The 25,051-nt window shown below is 47.5% G+C and overlaps 3 protein-coding genes across 4 annotated transcripts in view; all 3 read left to right on the top strand.

The window, feature by feature from the left end:
• The window catches only part of CEACAM20 (CEA cell adhesion molecule 20), a 20,395-nt gene extending 17,912 nt beyond the window's left edge, over positions 1-2,483 (top strand). The window contains 1 exon segment of the mRNA XM_070559524.1: positions 2,291-2,483. Within this exon segment, the coding sequence (XP_070415625.1) occupies positions 2,291-2,483 (193 nt within the window).
• ZNF180 (zinc finger protein 180) lies at positions 2,421-25,051 on the top strand. Its single transcript, XM_070632897.1, has 5 exons — positions 2,421-2,648; positions 5,510-5,597; positions 15,024-15,098; positions 19,061-19,187; positions 20,578-25,051. The coding sequence occupies exons 2-5, from the start codon at positions 5,547-5,549 to the stop codon at positions 22,314-22,316; spliced, it is 1,992 nt and encodes a 663-aa protein (XP_070488998.1). The 5' UTR covers positions 2,421-2,648; positions 5,510-5,546; the 3' UTR covers positions 22,317-25,051.
• Positions 19,061-25,051, top strand: part of LOC103550909 (zinc finger protein 112) — a 101,576-nt gene continuing 95,585 nt past the window's right edge. For both annotated transcript variants that reach the window (XM_070632894.1, XM_070632895.1), the window contains exon 1: positions 19,061-19,187. The gene's annotated coding sequence lies outside the window, so the exon portion shown is untranslated. The remainder of the gene's footprint in view (positions 19,188-25,051) is intronic.

Raw genomic sequence — 25,051 nt, 5'->3', positions numbered from 1 at the left:
TAGAATACAAGCTAGGGTAATTTACTTAACATTTCTGGGCTTCAGTTTCAGCTTCTGTAAAATGGAAATAACAGTGCAACCTCCTAAGAGTAGCTACGAGGACTGAATGAGAAATCTCTATAAGGCTATACAACAGCGCCTGGCGCAGCGTGTTACATAAACGTCCACGATTATTCGTTTCATATTCAATGACTTTGTAAACTCTCCTTGACGTTAATTTCTTTTAGTTAATTCTCTTGGGTCTTCTGGTTTGTAATGACGTCCACTAATAATAGGAATTTTGTATTCTTTGTACCTAATGCCAGTCCTTATCTATCAGACAGACACTGAAATGTTTACAGATGAAATCATGTGTAGGCTTCGCTTCCAAATCACTGGGCGATGAGGAGAGTGCAAAGCACAGGTGGGGGTACAGATGACACACGATGGAGTGGAAAATTGTCTAAGTTGCATGATAGGCCAATTGGGGGTAATTAAACTAGTCTCTCTACTCTTTTGTTTGAAATTTGTATAGTAAAAATTAAAAAAAAAATAATCAGCTACCCACTTCAACTTAAAACCTAACATTGTATTTAACCCTCAAACATCAGAGGCATGCCAGTTAAAAGAGAACACAAACAAGAATGCCACTTTTACTGACATTATTTTGCAAATGGCAGCCAACACAATCCCATATGAAAGGGACTATCTGGCTAAAAATACTGGTAAACAAGAAACGAAATTATCTGTAGATGACTGTCTCACTAGAAAAGCCAAGAGGATAAAATGGATACCAAAGGTATTCATGACATTTCAGTAGGTTAACCAGATACAAAATAAATAAATAAATATTTTTTTGCTGAGGAAGATTGGCCGTGAGCTAACATCTGTTGCCAATCTTCCTCTTTTTTTGCATGAGGAAAATTAGCCCTGAGCTAACATCTGTGCCAATCTTCCTCTTCTTTGTATGTGGGTTGCCACCACAGCATGGCTGACGAGTGGTGTAGGTCTGTGCCCGGGAACCGAACCCACAAACCCAGGCCACTGAAGTGGAGCATGCAAACTTAACCATTAGACCACGGGGCTGGCCCCCAAAAATAAATATTTTTTAAAAATCAACCACAATACCAATTATAAGAAATGTTGGGGGCACAGATTACATGTCAAATAGCAATAATTTGTTGTTGTTGTTAAAAGTCAGGATTTATATGAGAAAAACTACAGGAGTGCTTTGACATTGTTAAAAAAAACTTTAAAATACTGTATTTTCATACAACAGGGCTCCAATTTGCAGCATCCTCACTGGAGAAGTGGAAATAAACATCACAATTTGCTCACAGGGCGAGTGTGCTGGTTAGCGAGATATTAAAGCATTTAACCTAAGGCCAGGAACCTTTGTTTCTTAAAAAAAACCAAAAAACCCAATATTTATTGAGCACCTATTACATGCCAGGTACCCTGGGTGCTGCGGAGACAGCAGTGATCAAAACGGATACAAATCCTTTTGCTTACAGAGTTGACAGTCTAGCCATGAAGGCAGATAGATAACAGACCAAATACGTATCTAAAAAATTGAGTGTGTTAGTGAAAACTTCTCTATAGAAAAAATAAAGATGAGGAGGGAGACAGGGAGTAGCTGGGGAGTGAAGGGTTGGTTTGCAAGTTTCCAAGGGTTGGTGGGGGAATGTCTCATGGGAAGGTGACACCTGCCTAAAGACCAGACGGTGAGAGCCAGCTGGAATCCTCAGAAGAGGAGCAGGCCAGGCAGCACGAACAGCACATGCAAACGTCCTGAGGTGGGAGCCTGCTAGAGTTAGAGGAGGAGGAAAGGCCAGCGTGGCTGGAGCTTAGCCAGGAAAAAGGTCAGGAGACGAAGGCAAAGACAAAAGGGGAGGGGTAGGGTACAGATCCTAAAGGCCTTACAGGCAGAGAAAGAAGAAGATTTAAAAAACAAAAGGATTCTGGTTATTTTGCTATTATTATTAACTGCAAAAACATATCAGATTCTCGAAGGGCTTGATAGGAAGTGACGGGACTGGAAAAGGGGTTTGTCGCAACTATCACAGGTGTGCCTTAAGGACCAAAGGAGACGGTGCAGGCCAAGCGTCCGACAAGGCAGCAGGCGCCCGGGAGGGGTCCCCGCTGTTCCCCTCCGGATCCCATGTCAGGGCCAGTCGCGGGCGTCAAGCGGGGCCCGAGGCCAGCCTTCCCCAACTCAGCCACTCCCCACGCATCGGGACCCCGGTCTCCGCCTGCGGGTCCCGCTCCTCCCCCCGGGAACACCCGGACCTGACGCCCGCTCCCCATCCAGCCGCATCCCCGCACCCACGGCCCGCGTGGAGCTGGAGCCCCGCCTCCTCGCCGCCCGCGCCGCGAAGGCTTCTGGGAATTGTAGTTCCCGCTCGCCGACCCCAAAAGCACTTCCGGGTTCGGCCAGAAGCGCAGCCATTGTCCTGCGCGCGGACGCTGGCTGTCGCCGTGCGTCTCGGCCCTTTGGAGCTTAACTCGAGCGGCGCTGCGGATGCCGAGTTGGGGGGTGGAGCGAACACGCTTAGCCCGAGTCTGTCGTGTGCAGAATCGGAGCAGGGCTTGCTTGAGCCGCGCTCGTCCTGCCGCAGAGACGCGCCGGGCACGGAAGCTGGGACAGGCCGGGCCGCGCGGACGCCCAGGTTGGTGAGGGGCGGGGCGGCGCTGGGAGCCCCGTGCGCGCATGCGCAGGGTCTAGGCGGGAAGCTGGGTTGGGGAGTGTGGGTGGGAGATCTGGGACCTGCGCGGGCGGCGCTTCAGCTTCGGGTCCCCGAAGTTGGTGGGGGTTCTTGTGCAGCTGCAGCTGGCCGGGGCTGTGCTCTGCGCGCGTGCGCGGTTCTGGGTCACGTGGTGCTCTGGTCCCGGGCCTGAGGGTGCCCACCGTGGTGGGCGACAGGTCAAGTGCATGGGTGCGGGGGAGATCCTCGCCTCCCCCTCCTCCAATGCCGCGCCTGTTTAATGGAGGGCCTGAGGACGACCGGGCTGAGGGAGTGCTCAGCTGCAGATTCTGGTCCCTGCAGGAGATGCTCTGCGCCACTGTCCCGATCCCCTTGAGCAGGCCTTTGAGTAGGAAGGACGAGGCAGGAGGCGATATTCTGGGCAGCCGGGATCCTGGAACAGACGCCTCTCTTCTCGCAGGCCTGCGGGCACCCTGCAGGTAGAGGAGAGACCAGGCTGGGGTTGCACATTCTTGCCCCGGGATAGGCAGTGCTCCTTCAGCAGACCCTCAGTAGGAGTCGCTGATGGACTGCAGACGCCCAGGATGAAGGCGGGACCGGGGCCCAGAGGCAGGTTCTAGGCGGAGCACTGCCTGCACGTGCTGGGGGTGTCTGGATGCGAAGCAGGGGCTCCGAGGGATCATCCTGGGACCCAGGGAGCATAGGGCAGAGCCCCAGGGCATTGAAGTCTGGTGGAGACGCTGCGGTGGAGGTGCAGACCCCGAGAGCGGGAACGACAGAGCTGCAGCAGCTGCCAGCACTGCTGTTTGGGGAGGGAGCAGGATGCTGCCGGCGGCGTGAGGATGAAGTAGGCGTTCCCGGGACCTTTGTCAGCGTTTGCTCTGCTTGCAGGCATGACAATGCCCAGGTTGGGAGAGGGACAGAGTCTGGGCTGCAGCTCTGGACCTGGAAGGGTCTGTCCTCTGTCTGTCACCCGGGGGCTCATGTTTGGGCAGGAGGAAGCGAAAGGGCCCACTTGCGGTGGAAGCTGCCCTGTCAGGAGCTTGAGACCCCCCAGGCGGGTGAGTGCCCTGGTCCTGGGGCTGATTCTGGAGCTCTGTGCTCCAGCCAGTGTTCGGGTGTGCTGATGGCAAGCAGGCTGTGGGGCAGGTGACCCCACAACCTTCACGGGGGCTTGTGGGTGCGTGTGGTGTCCCAGGTGGGTTGAGGCCCAGAGTGGGGATGCAGCTTCTCCTCTCAGGAGCAGGACGGGCAGAGAGCCCAGGTCCTGGATGCCGGTTCTGGGCGTGAACCTGCCCTGTGTGTGCGTGGATATGTCACTAGGAGGGAGAACCTGGGTGGGTGGCCCCTGTGCGGTGGCTGCTGGAGTAGAGTCTGGGGCCCCAGTTTGGAGCTGCGGGTTCCCATCTTGGGAGAGCCGAGGCTATTCCAGCTGTACGTGCACTGGCATCTGGGCAGGATGGTGAGACGTGGGCAGTCTTAGGACCCTGGTACTGCCGGGGGATGCCCAGGTGGGTGGAGGGAGCAGCTGCAGACTGCACTGCAGAGGGTAGGGCTGCACCAGGGCCCTCTGTGCCGCACACACACAGCATTTGTCCTGGAGGTGGGTCTTAGACAGAGGGTATTGGGGTCTTTGTGCAGACGGTGCCCTCATCACCGCTGGGTGATGGCCAGGTTAGTGGAAGGACAGGATGTCCCTGAGGGGCCCAGGAGGGTACTTAGGCAGCAACCTGAGCAGGTGTGGCTCAAGTAGGGGCCTGTGGAGGAAACTGGGTTTGGGTGCAGGGTCCAGTACAGCTGCATTGTGAGCCCACACGATACTGTTTGAGTGAGAGTCCACTGGGAGTGAGGGAGCGGGTAAGAGGAAGAGAGAGAGCAGGAGTGGAGCGTGTAGGGTGGCATTTGCCAGGGGCTGTTCTGTCTCAGACTCAGAAACACCTAGTCGGTACAAAGACAGCTGAGCTCCAGAGGTATACATTCTGGGCCTGCCTGGGACAGGCTGCCCTTGGCTGGCCTGTGCTGGTATGTGTCACAAGGCCCCCAGTCCTGGGCTCAGTTGCCGTTTTAGGCCTGACTACATCCAGGTTGGTGGAGGGACCAGGTCAGAGCTACAAATTCAGGGCCCAGGAGGGTTTGGGGGTGGGAATCTGGACTGGCGCTGTTCTGGTCGGGGCCAGCGGACCCCAGGACGGTGGAGGGACAGGTCCTGGGTGCCTGGAGCTGTGTGCATGTGCTTGGCTGTTTGAGCGGGAAGTGGGAGGCAGGCCGCGAGGGGTTTCTGCAGGCTCAGGGCTGGTGAAGGGGAGGGGAGACCCGGGGAGGGTGGGGCTGTGTCTCGAGCTCTGAGCTTCGTGCGTCTAGTTAGGGAGGGGGCTTCTGGGCCGTAATCCCCCAGCCAGCTGCTTGCCCTAGGAAACGGTGCTGGTTTGGGGCTGCAGATTCAGCTTGAGGGGAAGGGGTGCACACTAGGGGATCCTCTATGTGCTGGGTGTTTGTGGGCGTCCCAGGACCCAGGGGGGTAGGGAGGGTCTGATTTGTGCTGCCGATTTTGGGGGTGGGCGGAAGGCCGCCTTTGGGCGTGAGGTTGGCTCACGGGTAGGTGGCCCTGAGGCCCGGATAGTGGAGGACCCGGGTTGGAGCTGCCGAGTCTCGGCCTGGGAGAGGGACTACATGTGCATGCATGGCTATTCGGGCAGGAGTCTGAGCAGAAGCTTCTAGAAGCACGCTTGCCATGGGGAGCGCATCCTGGGAGCAGAGACTTATCCAGGGAGGGGACGCCATGGTGGCCCTGCACGATGATGCTGTACTCAGGCTTCTCCTTGCAGCTCAGGACCTCGGGCCCCTGCCCGCCGGGAGGAGAGCATGGAAGAGCAGGACGAGAAGCCGCCAGGGTCCCTGAGGGCCTGTGCGCAGGTGAGTGGAGGTTCTGCTGGGACACCCAGAGCTTGCTGCCACCCAGGCCCCACCGCGCAGCCCTCTATGCTGGGGAGGCTGCCCCAGCTCTCTTTGCAGCGTTTCGGGGCCTGTTGGTCCCTCCTAACCGGTAGGCTTCTAGCATTTACACACTATACATTGTGTACATGTATTTCCTCGATGCTCCAGTGACATAAGGACAAGCCCTGGAGCCCTGTCTGGCCACGGACCTGGGGAATGCTGTGGATTTACCCCAATGAACCTGCCACCTTCACCATCACCACTCTGTCTGGAGGAATTTCACATCCTGTATCAGAAGGCCTTAGAATGCTGCTTCCCCATCGGCCAGCAGCTCACAGCTCTGTTTGAGAACAAGCAATTGGAAATACGCTAAGTGTGTGATGTAAGAGGAGGTGTAAATGAATTATGGTTAGACCGTGAAATCGAAAACACTGTAGCTATTGATATAAGAAGGGATACTTACCAACATAAAAAGGTATTTATAATGTATGTTGAGTAACTAGCGTTTAGAAATGGTCACTTTTTAAAAAAGGGATGTTGTTTGTGTGTGTGTAGAAAATATACTAGAAGATTATAAATATGCCAGTTTACAAAGATCATCTGTAAGTTACATCCCAAGTGACTTTCTGTGTTCATTTACTTATCTGTATTTTCATACTTTTGTACAATGCATTTTAAAGTTAAGAAATTAACCATTTAGAGAGTTTTCCTACAACAGATATTCTTTGAAAACATTTAATCTCTTAAAAAGTTTAAATTAGAATTTCACCTTCCCCTTCCTGAGCAGTTCAATCCGGGAGGCCCTAGGTGGGGCCGAGTTCGGGAGGCATCTGCCATTGAGGATGGGTGGCCTGCTGTGGGTGTCACAGGCTGATCAGGGTGTGGAGGGCGTCACTGGCCAAGCAGGGTGAGGAGGGCATCTGCACGGGATGGCAGCTTGGCACGGGGATTCAGAGCCCAAGTGGGTGAGGCAAGTGTCTGTACAAGGGAGGGAATCTGTTTTGGGGTGACAGGGCTAGAGTGGGTGAGAAGGGGGGGAGACCCCAGTGTGGGCAGCCCAGGTGCAGCGATGGTGTCCATGCAAAGGGAGATCCAGTGTAGGCTGTCGGAGCCGGAGCAGGTGAGACGTGCACCCATGTCGGGGACGGGGACGCTTGCTGGTATGCCATGTCACAGCTCGAGCAGGCGGAGGGCATCCACGCATGAGGGTAGCCCGGCGTGGGGTATCAGAGCCCACGCAGGATGTCAAGGGCACCCACACGGAGCCCGAGTCCGAGTGGCACGAGAGTGAGGCCGTGAAGAGGCCGCCTCGTCTCCAGAGTCAGACCCCAAGCAGAGCAAGGAGGACCCTGGCAGGGGGGTGGCAGAGGCCGGGGGCCGAGGAACCTGTGTGTGGGAGAGGCAGTGACAATGAATGTGAGAGATTAGTTCCCTACAGGAGGTTGATCAGGTAAGTAAATACACCCAGGGTCCAGGGAGCCAGGGTTCTCGCTGTCAGACACGGAAAGAGAAAACCCTGGAATGCACTTTGTGGTGTGCAGTGGGAAAGGAGGCGTTGACGTGGCTCATGGTTTTCAGTAGACATGGGTGTAGACATATGTGGAGAGGTGCCTATGGGTGTGTGTGTGTGTGTGTGCGCACAGACATATGCACACATATTCCCTGTCTGTCCACTGTGAGGGCCTGGGAGCCGTGACATTCTGATGCCAACGTGCACACCTAGTGCCCAGATTTTGATTTCTACGTATGCCACAGGCTTTATAGGTTCACTTTTAACGGATGTTTAGTGTTCATTTTTTTGCTGTTACAAATAGCATCGCTGTCAGTGTTTGTATGTATGATTCCTTGTACACACACGCGTGAGTTTTAGCGGGAGTTATGCAAATGTAACTTTACATTCACAGCATTATTGGAACTACAGGTAAGGCTTGCCTTGACATGGCCATTGACATTTTGTGCTAAGCTGATGACTATGGGTGTTTTCTGGGAATCGTAATGGTCCTTTTGCCATTTTCTTGTACGTTGTACACCTGAGTTAGCAATCTGTTGTTAGAGTGTTTACTTCCATCACATATTTATTGATTGCCTCGCCAGCGTGAGGGCCTGTGTGAGGCGCTGGGGAGAAAGCTGAGTTAGTTCTCACAGACAGAAGTGCACTTTCCATGTGTTGCAAGGCTGTGTGGGAAAAGCACAAGCACCCTCCTTCTTGTATTGGTTATCTGTGATCGTGTGCCCCAAACTTAGCAGCTGAAAGCGGCCAACATTGATTGTCTCACGCAGTTTCCGAGGGTCAGGAACCAGGAGCAGCTCGGCTGGCTGTTTCTGGTGCTCAGGGTCTGGCAAGGTTGTAATAAGGCTGGGGCTGCTGCCTCCGGAAGGCTTCTCTGGGTGGGAGGACTCGCTTGCAAGGTCACTCATGTGGCTGTTGGCGAGAGGCCTCCACACCACATAGACCTCTTTCTCCCAGAGCAAATGATCTGAGAAAAAGAGAGAGAGAGAGAGAGAGAGAGAGAGCGCGCTTAATTGCACCCAACCAAGATGGAAGCCAGAGACTTTTAACATCTGACCCCGGCAGTGACACACCGTCACGTCCTCTGTAATCTGCTGGTCCCACAGACCCACCCTGGTACCATGCGGTCAAAGACGACCCAAGGGTGTGCATACCAGGAGGCAGGGGTCCTGGGGCCATCTTGGAGGCCGGCTACCACACGTCTCCAATCTGAATGTGCCTAGTTAGTTTTAATCGATATCAGAAGATGCACAGGTACCTTGTTTGGGCCTGAGGGATGTTGATGAGGGCCCTGGCAGGGAGGAAAATCCAGGGAGCCCAAGTCTTGGCTTTGAATGAGTGACGGGCATTAGTCCAGTGAGCTGGCCCAGGAAGGAGCCATATTGAGACATCACCTGAGAGAGTTCAGTGGCCCCCACCCTTCAAGTAGCTGGGCCAGCAAAGGTCTTCAGGTGACTCTGAGCCCTCCCTGCCTTCAGGGACTGAGACCAAAAGTCCTGTGAGCCAGCCCTGGTGGCCTAGTGGTTGAAGTTCAGTGCACTCTGCTTCAGTGGCTCGGGGTTCAGTTCCTGGGTGTGAAGCCCACACCACTTGTCTGTCAGTAGTCATGCTGTGGCGGCAGCTCATATGGAAGAACTAGAAGGACTTAGAACTAGAATATACAACCATGCTTGGGGCTTTGGGGAGGAAAAAAAAGAGAGGAAGATTGGCAACATATGTTAGCTCAGGGCGAATCTTTCCCAGCAAAAAAAAAAAAAAAAAAAATCTTGCCAAGTGGGTGGTAGAGCCTCACCCATCCCCTGTCAGTCTGAACATTCAGAGCTGGGCGGGTTGTTGGTGAGTTGGCGACCCCGGTGGTGGAGGGTCTATCCTGCGCTTTTGAGGAAAATGAGAATTATTCATAGATGGTGGTGTGGGATGGGAGAGAGAATTTTCTTGGGCATGAGAACTAGTGAGACCCTCTGGTCCGGAGGACCTCTGAGTAAATCAGACGGAACCTTCAGCTTTCTAGTTGGATGAGGATTGGTTGAATTATTGATCAATGTCCGCTTGAATCAATAATTAAGAAACTTCAGGGCCTCCACGTGGGCCCTGTGTGTCATGGCCGTTGAGCTGAAATGTGAGCTCTGCCCTGCATCTCCTGTGGGCACTGAGAAAGAAACACGCCGAAGAAGGACCAGTCCCCTGATGGGGTGCCTGTTAGAGTTAACTTTTTGAAGGTCCTCACGGAGACAGAGGGCTTCCAGTTGGCACACCCCAAAGGCAAAACTTCGAGAATTGAGTTCAGCGATAATTCTGTGCCTTGACTGGAAGCTTTGTTGTGTTGCCTCAAGGACCCCCCAAGTTGAGAAGGGGGTGTGTGGTCACCTCTATTTACAGGTGAGCAAATGGCAAATGGTCCTGGGTCTGCTTCGACCACGGGCTTGCTGCGAAGTGGACAGGTCACCTCGTAACGGCTCTGCTCATCTCCTTCCTCTGTTCTGGGTCCCATGTGGTCCCAATAAACGAAAAGGATAATTTTTAAATGCTCCAGAAGGACATTATGTTAAGTGAAAGAAGCCAGACACAGAAAGACAAATACGGCCCGGTCTCACTTACATGTGGAATCTAAAAATGTCAAAGTCACGAAAGTGGAGAGTACAGTGGCACTTGCGAGGGGCCGAGGGTGGGGGAGACGCAGAGATGTTGGCCAAAGAGTGCAGAGGTTCAGTTACGCTGGGTGAGAAAGTTCCGGAGATCTCATGTGCGGTACGGTGACTGTGGGATTGCATACCTGCAGTTTGCTGAGGGAGTTGATCTTCAGTGTTCTTACCACAAAAAAGAGCTGTAACTGCGTGAGGTGGGGGGTGTGGTCGCGCGCTTGCCTGTGGTCTTCATTTCACAATGTGTATGTCGAGCCTTCTCATGCACCTGAAAGATGTACAATGTTTATTTGTCAAGTGGACGCCAATAAAGTTGTAGAATGAATAAATAAGATGTTAATAGTGAAAATAACAATGCTCCAGAGCACATAGACGTGGGGGTAAAGGCTTTTAATTCCATGCCACCGTCCCAAACCGTGCACATCCCCCTCATCCTTTCAAATTCAGAGAACCCGCATTGTGCTCCTACTCAACACTGAGGAAAAAACACAGATGAAAAACATAGTTCTTCACAGGATAGAAGTCATGACGCAGGGGAGAGAGATCTAAGGATGGAAGTAATACGAGAATGATTTCACTGATACTGCAAGGGTCCAGTGTGAACAGCTAAGAAATCCTGAGGGAAGAGGAGACCAGACTTTGTGCAATCTGGGAACACTGCATGGAGGAGGTGGCGTCTGATCTGGGGCTTGAGTGATCCGTCAGACTTGAGTGGAGGGGTGGTTGATAGAGGGGAGCTGGGAGCAGTCAGTCAGTGTTCAGACCATCTTTGCTGAGCTCTGTGGACTTCAGTGAGTTTACTGAACTTTATTCCTGTTAACTTCTGTGTTGGCGAAATAGGCATCACTCCTTTCTTCAAAAAACTTTTGATGGGCCGTCCCTGTGGCTGAGTGGTTAACTTTGCGCACTCTGCTTTGGTGACCTGGGTTGCCGGTTCGGATCCTGGGCGCAGACCTAACACCACTTATCAGGCCATGCTGTGGTGGCGACCCACACAGAAGAACTAGAAGGACGTACAACTAGAATATGCAACTATGTACTGGGGCTTTGGGGAGAAAAGAAAAAAAAGAGGAAGATTGGCAACAGATGTTAGCTCAGGGCCAATCTTCCTCACCAAAAAAGCATACCTTTAAAAAAAAACCACAAACACTTTGGAAATTGCTGGAATTGCAATACCATTGGCATTCCCTTTAAAAAAAAAAAAGAAAAATTTAGACAATTGGGTGAGGTAGTCTATGTGGAAGTATTCTATCTATTATTAAACGTACTGAGCAAATGACAGATGACTAGATTATCTAAAGGAAGCTGCAGGAGCTAAGATGGAAATACGGGAGACATTCCTCAAATGGTCAGTAATACAGTGGATAGGGAGAGTGGATGGGGGTGTATGGGTGTGTGTACACACGCTTGTGACAAGATGGTTTTGAGCATTTAGTTTGAGTGAGTGAGTTGGGAGCCGGTTCTGGACGCTGACGCCTTGAGTTTGCCGAGGAGGAAAAGCGCCCACTGGAGATTTCTTCTAACCAGAGGAGCGATTGCGCCCAGCAGTGGTTGGGTGCCTTTGGGGGCCACAGGGTCATCCGTGAAGGCTCAGCACATCCCATGTCCCTCCTCTCAGTGGTTGCCTTACTGTCCACACACGTTTATGAAGGGCCTACTGTGTGTCAGTGTTGATTCAAGCGTGAGACCGTGGTGAACAGGAGAAACGAGAGCTCGGCCCTTAGGGAGCCCACTCCAGTGGAAGCTGGATAAAAAGCAAAGGCTTAGGTCTGTGTGTGACGCCCAGAAATGGCAGCAGGTACCGTGGTGGAATCGCCTGCCTGGATGGGAGCTGTTGACTGTGAGCTGAACGGATCTCCATTCTGTTTTCCTCATGAAAACTTTTACACCAAAAGGTGTCGAGAACAATTTTGATTAAAGAGAAGGGGCACCGTGTTCCCCAAGTAGGATTGTTGTAGCACTTGTAGCAGATAAGGAACATTTTGGAGTTTTGTTTCTTCCAAGTACCTGCTGAGGTAGAAACATTAAGTTGTTCAGTTCTTGGCATTGTTTCTTAACTGATCTTAGCTGTTTTAAAACAAAAAACAGGGGCCAGCCTGGTGGCGTAGTGGTTAGGTTCCATGCACTCCACTTTGGCAGCCTGGGGTTTGTTCACAGGTTCGGGTTCCGGGTGCAGACCAACCCACTGCTCATCAAGCCATGCTGTGGTGGCGTCCCACGTATAAAGTAGAGGAAGATGGGCACGGATGTTAGCTCAGGGCCAGGCTTCCTCAGCAAAAAGAGGAGGATTGGCTGCGGATGTTAGCTCTGGGCTAATCTTCCTCACCAAAAAAACAAAAAACAAAAACCCCAAAACAATGAGTAATAATTTAAAATACAGGCTAGTGTTTGTAAGTTTTCCTTTCTTGAGAAACTTCTCATTTCTCAGGCATTTTTTTTTTTTAATTATAGGATGAGTTAACTTCTGGCCCCTAAATTGTTGGAATTCAATGTCAACCGCTTTTGTAGCCGGAAGAGACAGGTTTGGCATCATCACATGTTAGGAGCGTGGTTTCTCTTTGCAGCCGAGTTTCCGTGATGTGGTTGGGTTCATTAACAGTGCCCGGTCAAAACCTGTGGCTCCCTCGGACCGTCTGTAGTTGTGTGGGGGTTACTTTGGCCTTGTGAGTTGGCTTCATTTTTGTTCTCTGGCGTTTTGTAGCAGTGTTGAGGCGGGTTAGCCCTGCTGCTGTTCCTGCTGGCAGTAATGCAGGCAGCCTAGCATCTAAGCTCTCACACGGGGCCCTCCTTCCATGGTGGCCGCTCCGTCTCTTTGAATGCTCAGTGTTACCCTCAGTACCAGTGCAGGAAATAGACAGAAGTGTTTTTTGTTTTTTGTTTTGAGGAAGATGATGGTGAACCCTGGGCTGCCAAAGCGGAACATGCACACTTAACCGCTGCGCCACTGGACCGGCCCCTACAGAATTGTTTTTAGGTTTGAAGACATCCTTTTGTGAGCCAGCCCTGATGGCCTAGAGGTTAAAGTTTGGTGCTCACTACTTCCGTGGCCTGGGTACAGTTCTCGGTCATAGAACCACGCCACATGCCATGTCAGCGGCTCATGTACAAGAACCTACAACTAGAATATACAACTATGCTCTGGGGCTTTGGGAAGGAAAACAAACAGGAAGGGAAGATGGGCAACAGATGTTAGCTCAGGGCCAGTCTTTCCCAGCACAGAAAAAAAGAAAGAAAGAAAGAAATCTTTTTCTGACTTTAAACGTATTAATGTCAGCCGTTTTTAATAACCATTATGCAAGAGTGAAATTTTCTCTAGGCTGATGAGCCACATCTATTGAAAAGTACAGTAGTTTGTTTCCTTTTAGTTTGTGATTCAGAGACTCTAATTGAGTGATAATCAAGAATCAACAGCATTTGCTTTTCAGTGTTTGAAGATTTAAGGAGCAAAGTATACTTCAGTGGGCTGTCATTTGACAGGTTGAGTTATTGTGCTCCGGAGAAAAAAGCTGCAGGAAGCTACAAAGGAATTATCTTGTTTCAAAGTGATTTTTCAAGAGGAAGCACTTTCTGCTGGTTTCTGAATATTTAATGAAAATAAATGGCATTTACAAAATAGATACAGGATTAAAACGTAGACAGTGCACCTGCCTTTGCATTCTAACGCCCCTCCCCCCGTAATAACTGCTTTTAATGCTTTTGACGCTGTCTTTCCAGATTTTTCTGTGCATGTTTGTATTCTATAAAAATCGATTTATATTCTATATACTGTTCTTAATTTTTCGTTCAACAATATGTTATAGATATCTTTCTGTCATTTATATGCACAGACTGTACAAATCTATTTCTTCTTGTTTTGGCTGCTAAATAGTGTTTAGTTATCTGAATGAAGCCTGATTTAACCAGGCGCTTACTAATAGACTTTTATTCCCCCCTCCCATTTTTGCTCTGATGACATAACCCTTTAATGAGAGTTCTTGTACATACATCTAAGTATACTTTCTATTATTTCCTAAGGAAATAGTTACAAGTAGATTTATTGGATATTACATTACATTTAAAAAATATATTGGCATTAAAGAAAACAAAAGTAAACGCAGAGAGTATATGTAAAAACTGATGAAATCTGAGTAAAGTCTGCATTTGAGTTAAAAATATTATGCCAGTATCAGTTTCCCGGCCTTGACAATGTGCGGTGGTTGTGGGTGACACTCTTGGGGCAAGCTGGGGGGAGGGTCACAGGAACCCTCTTTCTATTTTTGCAACTTCTTGTGTGTCTTAAACTATTTCGAAATAAAATGCTTTTTAAAAATATATATTGCCAATCCAGGAAGGTTGTATCCACTTTAACTTCCATTAAGAGTGGATGAAGCTCCCGACCAGGGGCCTCCAGGCAGGAGACATTAGCATCAGGCAGAAGAAAATCTCCCTGTGCTTGGGGTATTGGTTACGTCCAGGGATCTGAGCACATAAGTAGGTATAAAGAGGATAATGGGAGCCGGAGAAGGCAGGCACAAATATAGAAAGCAGGAAGGCTAGAAGAAAACATGTCGTTGAGTTGTAAGTGGAGGTATCAGTATGAATTTATGGTCTCGAATATATAGAGATAGTTATAGAAATAGAGATTTGACTTTCTCTGATTTAAAGAGGCAAGCATCTTTTTGAATATTCACTGGCTGTTTTCTTTCTTCGTAGTTGAGTTGCACTGTACTTTCCTTGGTCCATTTTTCTGTTGAGGCTTCCTTTTTTTTTTTTTTTTTTTTCTGATTTGCAAGAAATCTTAAGAGTGTAGATTCTTACTGGTGGTGCCTTTATTGGTGGTACTTTTTGCCAGACATTTTATGGAGTTAATTCATTGACCTTTTCCTTCATGATTCTTTGGTCACGTTGTATGTCGTCTTATTTGTTTACAAGTCTGTGATCCAGGAATTCAGGCAGGGCCCAGCTGGATGGTTCTTTTCCTCTATGTCGTGCCTGGGGTTGCTCGCTCAGCTCCATTCGGCTGGTAGCTGGGCCGGCCTGGAAGATCCACAGAGACCTCATGTCCGTGTCTGGTGCCTCACTGCTCCTCCACATGGGCCCTCTCTCTCCACAGGGCTAGCTTGAGCTCACCAATGGGCGGGAGCAGAAGTTCGCTTGGCGGGATGTGTTAAGACAGGTGGTCTTTCGAATCCCAGCCTACCTACTGAGCAAGTTTTGAGCCATGAGTTAGCTCTCTGATTATTTCCCTTTTTCTCGCTGGTTTTGTCTTCTCAGGACTCCCTCCTTCCTCAAGAGATTATCATCAAGGTCGAGGGAGAAGATGCTGCGTCGCTGGCCATCCCATCCCAGGTGAGTTGGACGTGGGCTCTTTACACTGAGAAATGTGCCTGGCTGGTTGGTGGCAGAGGCCAGATAGAAGTGAGGAAATGGAGATAGGAGTGGACAGCCTTTACAAACCCTTGGGTAGCATGTGGAAGATTGAAGAGAATGAGAGCCATGACAAAATTTGAGCGTGAGCAGCTTTTTAATTTTTTTCTCGAAGGATTGAAAACATTTGATCCTGTTAAGTGGTTACAGGACAGGGGCGATGGAGAAAAAGAAGTTAACAATTGGGAGAGAGAGGTGATAAAACTGTAAGGCAGAATCCTTGATTAGTGCCAGGGGAATTAATTCAGAGCGTGGGTGAGGAAGAAGGCTCCGCAGAGGAAGGAGGACTCATGCAGGAAGACAGAGGTTGACGGAGTTATTTGAGGGCTTGGATTTTTCTCTTGGACAGTCAGATAAAGTTGTCTGTTGGGCTTCAGGTGGGAGATGGAGAGACGTTTGACAAGGACGGAGAAGGCCTCCAACAGTAATTTTGGATTATGAGAGAACAAGCTGCTCCAGGAAGTATCGTAGGGTTGCCGGTGGGTCTGAAAGGATCATTCCAAGAGAGTGAGCAGTAATTGATAATACTCTATCCGGCTGCTTCTGTGGGTTTTTTCCAGGGGCATTCTGTAACCTACTTTTCATGGATAGCAGATTGACATTCAGATTTGCTCAGTTTTTGTAAATCTGCCAGATACGTTCAGTGGAAGCCCCGTAGGTCAAGGTAGTATTAGAGAGAGAATTTTTGCGTATGTCAAATAGATTAAAATGAATTATCTATGGACTGTAAGCTGAATAATTAAGATGGAAGAGATAAAGAGAACACTAACTAGAAAGGAAAGAATATAGATCAGGAGTTGATAATAGCAGACGTTTGAGTAGAATAGTGGCCCCAAACTGTTGAAGAAGAAGGGCAAAGTGAATAACTGAGCAAGAAAGGTGGAGCAGTCTGGTGTTGTAATAAATAGTAATAATCTGATGTTGTAATCAAAAACGGTAATAATCCAGGGCCAGCCCAGTGGCATAGTGGTTAAGTTTGCGCACTCTACTTTGACAGCCCAGGGTTCATGGGTTCAGATCTCGGTTGCGGACCTACACACTACCCAGCAAGCCACGCTGTGGTGGCGTCCCACATATAAAATAGAGGAAGATTGGCACAGATGTTAGCTCAGGGCCAATCTTCCTCACCAAAAATAATAATATAATAATCTGATATAATCGAAGAGTGGGCAGTTCTGTATGTGTGACTTAAGAGTTGGAGTACTTTACAGTGATTCCAAGACCCTCTGGGGTCTCACCCTAAGAGTGAGGCGCTGAAGAACAATCCTAGGGTCTGGGAGTTGGGCTAGTCCTATGAATCAATGACTGGAGACAGTCTCTGGTGTCAGGCAAACTTGAGGTTGCATCTCAGCTACCGACCTCAGGCATATGCATTAATTTCTCTAAGCTTCTAATTCTTCATCTGAAAAATGCTGCTACTAATAGTATTTTCTTACAGGGACCTTGTAAGAATTAAATGGATGATAGTTCTTAGCACACCACCTGATGGCACATGTTAAGCGCTTCATTCAAGTCACTTATTTTTATATTGTCATGAGAGAACTCTACAAGTGCATCCCGTGGATGATGCAGGATGAAACAATACAAGTTCTTGAATTAGAGGTCAGGTCCTGGGTTTAAGTCTTCAGTGGAGGAGGGTGGTGGTGTTCGAGAGGTTGGTAGGACAAAGCTGCAAGAAGTGGGGTAAATGGCATGAGTTTCAGTGTAACTGGGAGGACGCACACGCTCCCCCTTTGGTGCTGAGCCCCCTGGGATGGGAGAGCATTACTGCCCTGAGCCTGTGAGGGCTTAGCAGGAGGGGGTCCCTGGGGCCAGGTATAGGTTTCCATTAACACAGGGATGCAGAGGGTAGAGGTGGTGAAGGATGCTGAAGCTGTGGGATTTCATTATTGCGGAACTTGAGTTCCCGAGGGCCTGGTGGGACGGCTCTGGAAGGAATTTGGGGGAGTGCAGAGTTTGGCATGGGTGAGAGGAAGAACAGAACGAGTGGAGACAGGAGTCTGGAAGAGCCGGTGTCCGCGCATGGAAGGACTTTTTCAAATGGGTCTGCGATAGGCCTTGTGAGATTCAGGTGAGGGGAGAGGGCTTAAATCAGAATTGGGACCAGGATTATTTTGATATATTACTGTCTCTTGATACTATTGATTCACATATTGAAATAATTTACCAAAGACGTAGTTATTATGGACTATGCAGCCACCCTGCACTAAACCCTGGAGTTACCGTTGCAGACTGTAAATACCTTGTCCCTGCCCCGTGCATGGAGCCTGGTGACAAAGTTGACCATTCTGCAAATGATAAGAGAATGTGCTGTTTTGATGGCAGTCCCTGGGACTTTGAGAGCGTGGAGCCAGGAGTGGAGCGGGACGTGCTCATCTAGTCTAGCATCATTTGGTTGACATTTGGACAAGGCTCATGTTACAGGGACCTACAGTAATCGGCGAAGGGGGGAAGTGTTTATGAAAAGGAAGCGTGGATTGGACGCTGGAAAACAGTATCTCTAGATCTGTGTTCAATACTGGTGGCAGTTTGCAGATGATGTTTCTGAATCCTGTTTTGGGCTAATCATGAAAATCTTTGAGATTTTGGTGAAATTTATGGGCCCCAACTTAGAGAAATGCATGTCCTGTAGCATTCTGCATGGAGTTTCGTGGGATTCAGGGACCCTGTGTTCTAGTCATGACCCACAGCGTAAGAACGTCTGATCTGTTGAAGAAATCTTTAGTGGCGAGTGGCATGGGCCTTCCCTGCATTTTGCTGCCTTTCGGTGAGGACAATCACCCTCAGCACTTCTTTTTTGGATCAGAATTCCTGCCCGATAGTCTTGGGAAACAGGTCCTTTCTTGCTTAGAGGAGGCAGGCCGAGAGGCCCCTTTACATGGCAGTAAAGTGTCTCCTGAAGGCCCCACGGTGCAGCTCTGAGTGTCGACAAAATAGAACTGTCAGCTGAAGATGAAGAGTTCAGGATGGAGGCTACGTTGGCCGTCAGTTAATTATTCAGGATTTTCAGACCTAATAATCCTAGTAATAATTGCCAGCCTTTATTTTTTGTTTAGTAAAGTCTGCCAATATATATAGCTTTCCCTATATTGTCACAATTAATTCACTCAAAACCCAATGAGTTTGGGTATGATTAAGCCCAATAAACAGAAATAGAATAAACCCACCATTGAAAGACCGATTGTCAGATACATATATTTTTTTAAATTCAGACATAGGCTCTTTATAGGTTGGAAAATCCAAGCTTCTTTTCTTCCACATCTGGTGCTCTTACCCTATTCACACTGCCTTTCATTAAGGCCCACAGTTCATCTTCTTTCTCAGGCATCAGCAAAGTAAAGCCCGTGGGCCCAATTTGGCCCTCTGCCTGTTTTTGTAAGTACCATTTTATTGTAATACAGCCGTGCCCGTTTGTTCATATATTTTCTGTGGCTGCTTTCTTGCTACACCAGCATTGCTGAGTAGCTGTGATGGGGACTGCATGGCTTGCAAAGCCTAAAATACTCACTCTCCGGCCTTTGACAGACAAAGTTTGCTGACCGTTCTGTTAGTTGCTTGGGAATTTGGAGGGAATTGCGTTTTCACCAGTGCAAAAGTCAGCATAGGCATTTTCTTTAAGGTGGACAAGAGGGAAAACAATTTATATCAGTTCTTATCTGGGGTTCCTCTTTGGGGTTGAAAAAACAGGTCCAGCATCCGAAACCCAAAGGGGCTCCCCCAGAAGACACCTGTACACTTTGACTAGAATCCTTTGAACGCTGGCAATCTTAGGACAACTTCCAGGCCATCAGATTTTTCTTTTTCCATGTGTCAGACTTTTCCTCCTCTGTGAACACTGGAGGGAAAGGATGCCCAGCTGAACGGGAATGTGTGTCCTGTTTTAGGAAGGCGTGAACTTCAAGATTGTGACTGTGGGCTTCACGCAGGAGGACGAGGGCATTTTGAACCCTGCTCCGAAGACCCTGGACAGAGATGTGATCCTGGAGAACCACAGGGACCTGGTCTCTTGGGGTAAGAATACAGTCTCCTTTAATAGAAGTCTGTATATTGAAATTACTTCTCATTTCTATCAATTCCAAGTTATGGAGTTCAGAGGCCTGAATGATCTTGGCCACACATAGGTTGTGTTTATGGGTTTTATTCCTCAGTGAAGATTTAATTTTAATTTGTAGGGCAGAAAAGGTACAGCTTCTTGGAGCTTGTTCAGTCTTCATGGTTTCCAAAGGCCTAAGACTGGGACCAAATTCTGCAGTGATTTTATTTTTTTTTCTCCAGCCCAGCACCCAAAATCCTGTATCTTTCCCTATGAGCTTTTCAAACCAGACTTAATCTTTTGGTTGGAGCAAGCAGATGAGTATAAAAGGAATTCCCCAGCACACATATCCAAATGAGAAACAGACACATAGAAGGGAGTAAAGAAATTTTTTTTTTAACGAGCTCTTTTCTTTTTTTTTTTGAGATTGGCTCCTGAGCTAACAACTGTTGCCAATCTTTATTTTATTTTTTTCTGCTTTTTCTCCCCAAATCCCCCTCTGGTACATAGTTGTATATCTTAGTTGCAGGTCCTTCTAGTTGTGGCATGTGGGACGCCACCTCAGCATGGCCTGATGAGTGGTGCCACGTCCTCGCCCAGGATCCAAACTGGCGAAATCCTGGGCTGCTGAAATGGAGTGCATGAACTTAACCACTTGGCCACAGGGCCGGCCCCCTAGAAATTTTGATTGAAAGGCATGCTGCATTTTCCTCTGTCTCCCACCCTGCAGTGGATTGTACATCACTGCTTTTTCCAGATACTCTCTATTGCTGGACCTTGTAGCCACCCAGGCTTCTGCTTCCAAGCTAACCTCCATTCTCTTGCAGTTGCAGGACTCCCCGTAAGGCAGTTAGAGAACTGAGATAACAGTGCCCCCATTGTTTTTCCTAGTTCCCAAATGTACTTTGCCCAGGTCTTACTGACACAGACTGTGCTAGCAAGTTTCGTGCCTTCAGAAATTCCTAGAAATGTAGGCGCTAATCTGTTATTTCAGTAAACTTGTGTTTAGCACTAAAGAGGGCAAAAGGGGACCCTTTATTTCTTTGCTAAGGATTGCAAAGTTGTGAGATTTTGTAGTTCTGCATAGGTGATCTTATTTTGGAATATGGAAATTTTGATTTTGCATCTAAAGTCTTATGCATTCAGCAAAACTAACATTAAAACAGTCCCATTTTAGTGCCCTATTATACTGTTGGGCTGTGGTGGTCCTCTGTGTTCTGCTTCCTCCCACCCTTTTGCTTTCTCTTTCCAGGTTATGGTAACTGAAAACTAATCCACGTGTGTTTTGCATACTCTCTTGTCAGCTTTATTCCTCTATTCCAGGTCTGACACTTTTTGGCTAGGGTGTTTCATTTTGCTTTCTTCCAGACTTGGCAGCCGCGCTTGGAAGAAGAGAATCAACCTCAGAGCAGAACACGTTGGATGATGAGCCGTCCCAGGGAGTGAAGATAGAAGAGTTGACAAGAGATGATCCTTGGTTATCTTCCTGTGGAGAAGTTCAGGATTATAAGGACCAGTTGGAGAAACAACAGGAAAAACAGGAGAGACTTCTGAAGGAAGGGGCCTTCACTCAAAGGAAAGCTGTTTCTCATGAGAGGGTCTGCAAAGGTGATGAACTTGAGAAGGGGGGTCTGAATTCCAGTCTTCTTCCACCCCAGATGATACCCGTAAGAAACCATTTTCATAAACATGCTTCACATGTTAACAGGTTGCGTCATAATTGTCTCGTCAACAGTCATCAGATGGTTGATGACAGTGAGAAACTGCTTGAGAATAATGGATGCGGAAAACCTCAGAGCATTCACCTTATTCAGTTTACAAGAACTCAACAGGAAGATAAGTCCTATGGACTTAGTGACAGCATTCAGTCTTTTAGCCTTGGTACGCCCCTAAATATACGTGAGAAAATAGGTGCAAGAGGAAAAGCCTTTGATTTTAAGGAACGTGGGCACGTTTTGAAGCACAGCCTATCCCACAATGAACAACAGAGAATCTCTGTTCAAGAGAGTCAGTGCAAATTTAGTAAAACCTCCCAGAGTTCATCCCTTGCCCAAAACGTGAGAAATCATTCTGAAGAGAAACCCTTTGAATGTAACCAATGTGGGAAATCCTTCAGCTGGAGCTCTCATCTCATTGCCCATCAGAGGACTCACACAGGGGAGAAACCCTATGAGTGTAACGAATGTGGGAAATCCTTCAGCCGGAGCTCTCACCTCGTTTCCCACCAGAGAACTCATACTGGAGAGAAACCTTATAGATGTAATCAGTGTGGGAAATCCTTTAGCCAGAGCTATGTCCTTGTCGTGCATCAGCGAACCCATACTGGAGAGAAGCCTTACGAATGCAGTCAGTGTGGAAAGTCATTTAGGCAGAGCTACAAGCTTATCGCCCATCAGAGAACTCATACTGGAGAGAAGCCCTATGAATGCAATCAGTGTGGGAAATCCTTTATTCAGAGCTATAAACTTATTGCGCATCAGAGAATTCATACTGGAGAAAAACCCTACGAGTGCCATCAGTGTGGAAAGTCCTTCAGTCAGAGTTATAAACTTGTCGCCCATCAGAGAACCCACACAGGAGAAAAGCCCTTCGAATGCAATCAGTGTGGGAAATCCTTCAGCTGGAGCTCTCAGCTGGTTGCCCATCAAAGAACTCACACTGGAGAGAAGCCCTACGAATGTAGCGAGTGTGGGAAATCTTTCAACCGCAGTTCTCACCTCGTCATGCACCAGAGAACGCACACTGGAGAAAAACCCTACGAGTGTAATCAGTGTGGGAAGTCCTTCAGCCAGAGTTACGTTCTGGTCGTGCATCAGAGGACTCACACTGGAGAGAAGCCGTACGAGTGCGGTCAGTGTGGGAAATCCTTCAGGCAGAGCTCGTGCCTTACTCAGCATCAGAGAACTCACACTGGAGAGAAACCCTACGAGTGTAATCAGTGCGGGAAAACGTTCAGCTTGAGTGCTCGGCTCATTGTCCATCAAAGGACTCATACTGGAGAGAAACCCTTCACGTGTGGTCATTGTGGGAAAGCTTTTATTAACAGCTCTAAACTTATTAGGCATCAGGCAACTCATACAGAAGAGAGACCCTATGAATGTAGCTAGTTTGGAAACCTTGCCACCGAAGTTTCTTTTCTTTCCTTTTTTCTTCTTTCTTTCAGGGGAATCCATTTGTTGGGAAGAGCTGGTGTAAGAACAGCGTGTGTGGAAAAGCTTTCAGTTCATCCTCTATTATTGTGTATCTGGAAATTTGTTCTGGAGAAGAAAGGAATGGAAACGATGAATCACGTATTTTACTTAGCAATTCCGTATTCAAAATCAAACTTAGCCCTTATGACGTATTTCCACAAAAGTAGTAGGTATTGGCACTTTTCCTTGCAGAAAACACTCAGACCCAAATCTGGGAGAATTGCCATTAAGTGGGCAATATGCTGTGGAATGAGTGTGAGTGAAGTAGGGTTCTTTTCCAATAAAGAGTTGATGAGACGGCCAGCACGGGTGGGCTTCTTGTTGAGAGGGTTGTAGTTAATAGCACTTATGCTGGAAAACAGTATTTCTGTGTATCATTTTACCACGCAATTTCCCCAGTAGCTGCTTTGTAATCTGTTTCATACAGCACTTTCTCTTATTGTGAAGATTTTATAAAAATTAGGAAAATGGCTAAGGTATGAAGTGAAAAATACAGGACAAGAAAATACAACATTCATTTCTAGAACCACTGTGATAAGATATTTGTGTATGGATCAGGATCGAAAGGAATTCTGGGTGTATCTGTTTGATTTTTAAGTTTATGCCTGGTTTTCTCTTTTTTGGATTCTATGCTATTTTGCTATAATAAAAGATTTGATGAGTAAAAATGAGTCAAAGACACAGATACACAGAAACAGAGTTTTTCATCTCTTTTGTCTAACCTTTTAGGAAGGACTGGGTGGCCAGATAGCAAGGATTCCTCAGCACTCTGAGATTGCTGTTTGGATCAGCACAAGCAGGTCATCTGTAGGACTTAGAGCCCAGGGATAGTCTCCATTGAAAATAAAATATTTGCCTAGGAATGTGGACCTGGAAGTTTAGGCCAGAAAGGGTTCTGTATGGGATTCAGAATGCATGGGCAGTACAGTGGGCATTTTCTTCATATATACAGAACAGTATAAAGGAGTTCTATCTTTGAGGGATTTTTTCTCCTCTCACGTAGTATTGTCTTTTTTGTTCTGGGATATATTCCCTAATGTGAGTTCTGAGTGGCAATCACTCCCCTGGCGAAGTGCTCATCACCTAAATTGACCTTGCAAGAATGTTTTTGGAGAGGCGAGATTGAAAGCTACTGATTTTTTTAGATTTAGTTTACATATTTTTCTAGTCTTTGTCCCTAAATCCTGAATTCTAATCTTGTGGATTTTCACGGACCTGAAACCTCTGATCCCAGAGCGTTAATGAAAAATAAGAGGAGAGGATAGAAAGAGAGAGAGAAGGAGAGAGAAAGCTAAAGTGACATTTGATAAGGGTTTCCCTTAGTAAAACTATGTCCCCACGAGATGACCCTAAGTGGAGCCGTCTCTGTGAGGATTAAGCCAGAGAGTGCAGCACACCTGGCCATGACTGGAGGTCTGGGGGAATAAGTGTCAATGGCTGGAGGACTGGCTCCCCATCCCAAGAGCATCTTCAGTCCATGAAGGTCCTGAGGGAGAAACAGCAAGGGTTTTCCATATGTTGCCTTATGGGGAGGACATAAAATTGTGAAAAATCCTAATTTAGCAACGGGACCTGAAAAGGCTCCTTTTCCCCAAAGTTTTAGATACAACCAGTGTCCAGTTCTGGGTCCAAGTGGATGATCTTCCCCGGGTGTGTTGACTCTTACTTTTTAGGCAGGAGCCACCATTGTACAAATGAGAATAAAGCCAACGGGGCTATGAAGGAAGGCTCTGAAGATTTCAGGTTTGGGAAGTGATTTATTGAGAGCTCTTCAATAAATGTTAAAAGTACTTCGTTGAAAATGTGCACTTGGTAAAACTGCAAACAATTTTTGAAGTGAGTGTAAGTAATTGTGTGTGTGTGTTTCTGGCCAGGTTGAAAATGTGGATCATCTGTGCGCACTAAGTCATCAGTGTTATATGAGTTTCTAGGTGGTGATTTATGGTTGCCAGATGTTTTGAAGATAGATTCAGTAAATAAAAATGTTGATTTCTATCATCTGCTTAATAATTTCCTTTTGTAGGAGAGGCATTCTCTCCCCCCACCCCCACAGTTTTATTGAGAAATAGTTGACATGGTATTCTTTAAATTAAAAAATGGTCAACCAAAAATGAAGAGAAGTTAAAGTGACAGCCAAAAATATGTAAACTTCCGAACCTAAAATTTAGGGTTAAAAAGGAATTAGTAACTTGATTTTAATGACATATGTATGACATATATGTAATGACGTATGTCCCTTGCATAAAAATTTCTTGTGTGTGTAAAATTCACAAAATTAAAGTTGTGCCTTGCCATAGAAAAATTTTATAGAGATTTTTTACAGGCCAAATTTCTTTCACCATAATCGCATAAAATTAGAAATAAGTGAAAGGTGACCGAAATGTTTTTAAGTACAGTCACACGCCACATAACATTTCGGTCAACAACAGACTGCATATATGATGGCAGTCCCGTAAGATTATAATGGAGCTGAAAGATTCCTGTTGCTTAGTGATGTTCTATTGTAATGTCATAGCACAACACATTGCTTGTGGGTTGGTGGTGATGCTGATGTAAATAAACACTGCACTGCCAGTTATATAAAAGCATAGCACTTAGAATTATGTACAGTACTTGAAAATACTTGGTAATAAATGACTGTGTTACTGGCT

This window comes from Equus przewalskii, chromosome 9 (genome assembly GCF_037783145.1).
Source record: "Equus przewalskii isolate Varuska chromosome 9, EquPr2, whole genome shotgun sequence".
In the NCBI taxonomy this organism is placed as follows: domain Eukaryota; kingdom Metazoa; phylum Chordata; class Mammalia; order Perissodactyla; family Equidae; genus Equus; species Equus przewalskii.
Note: the sequence above shows the minus strand (reverse complement) of the source record. Positions and strands in the feature narration are given on the sequence as shown.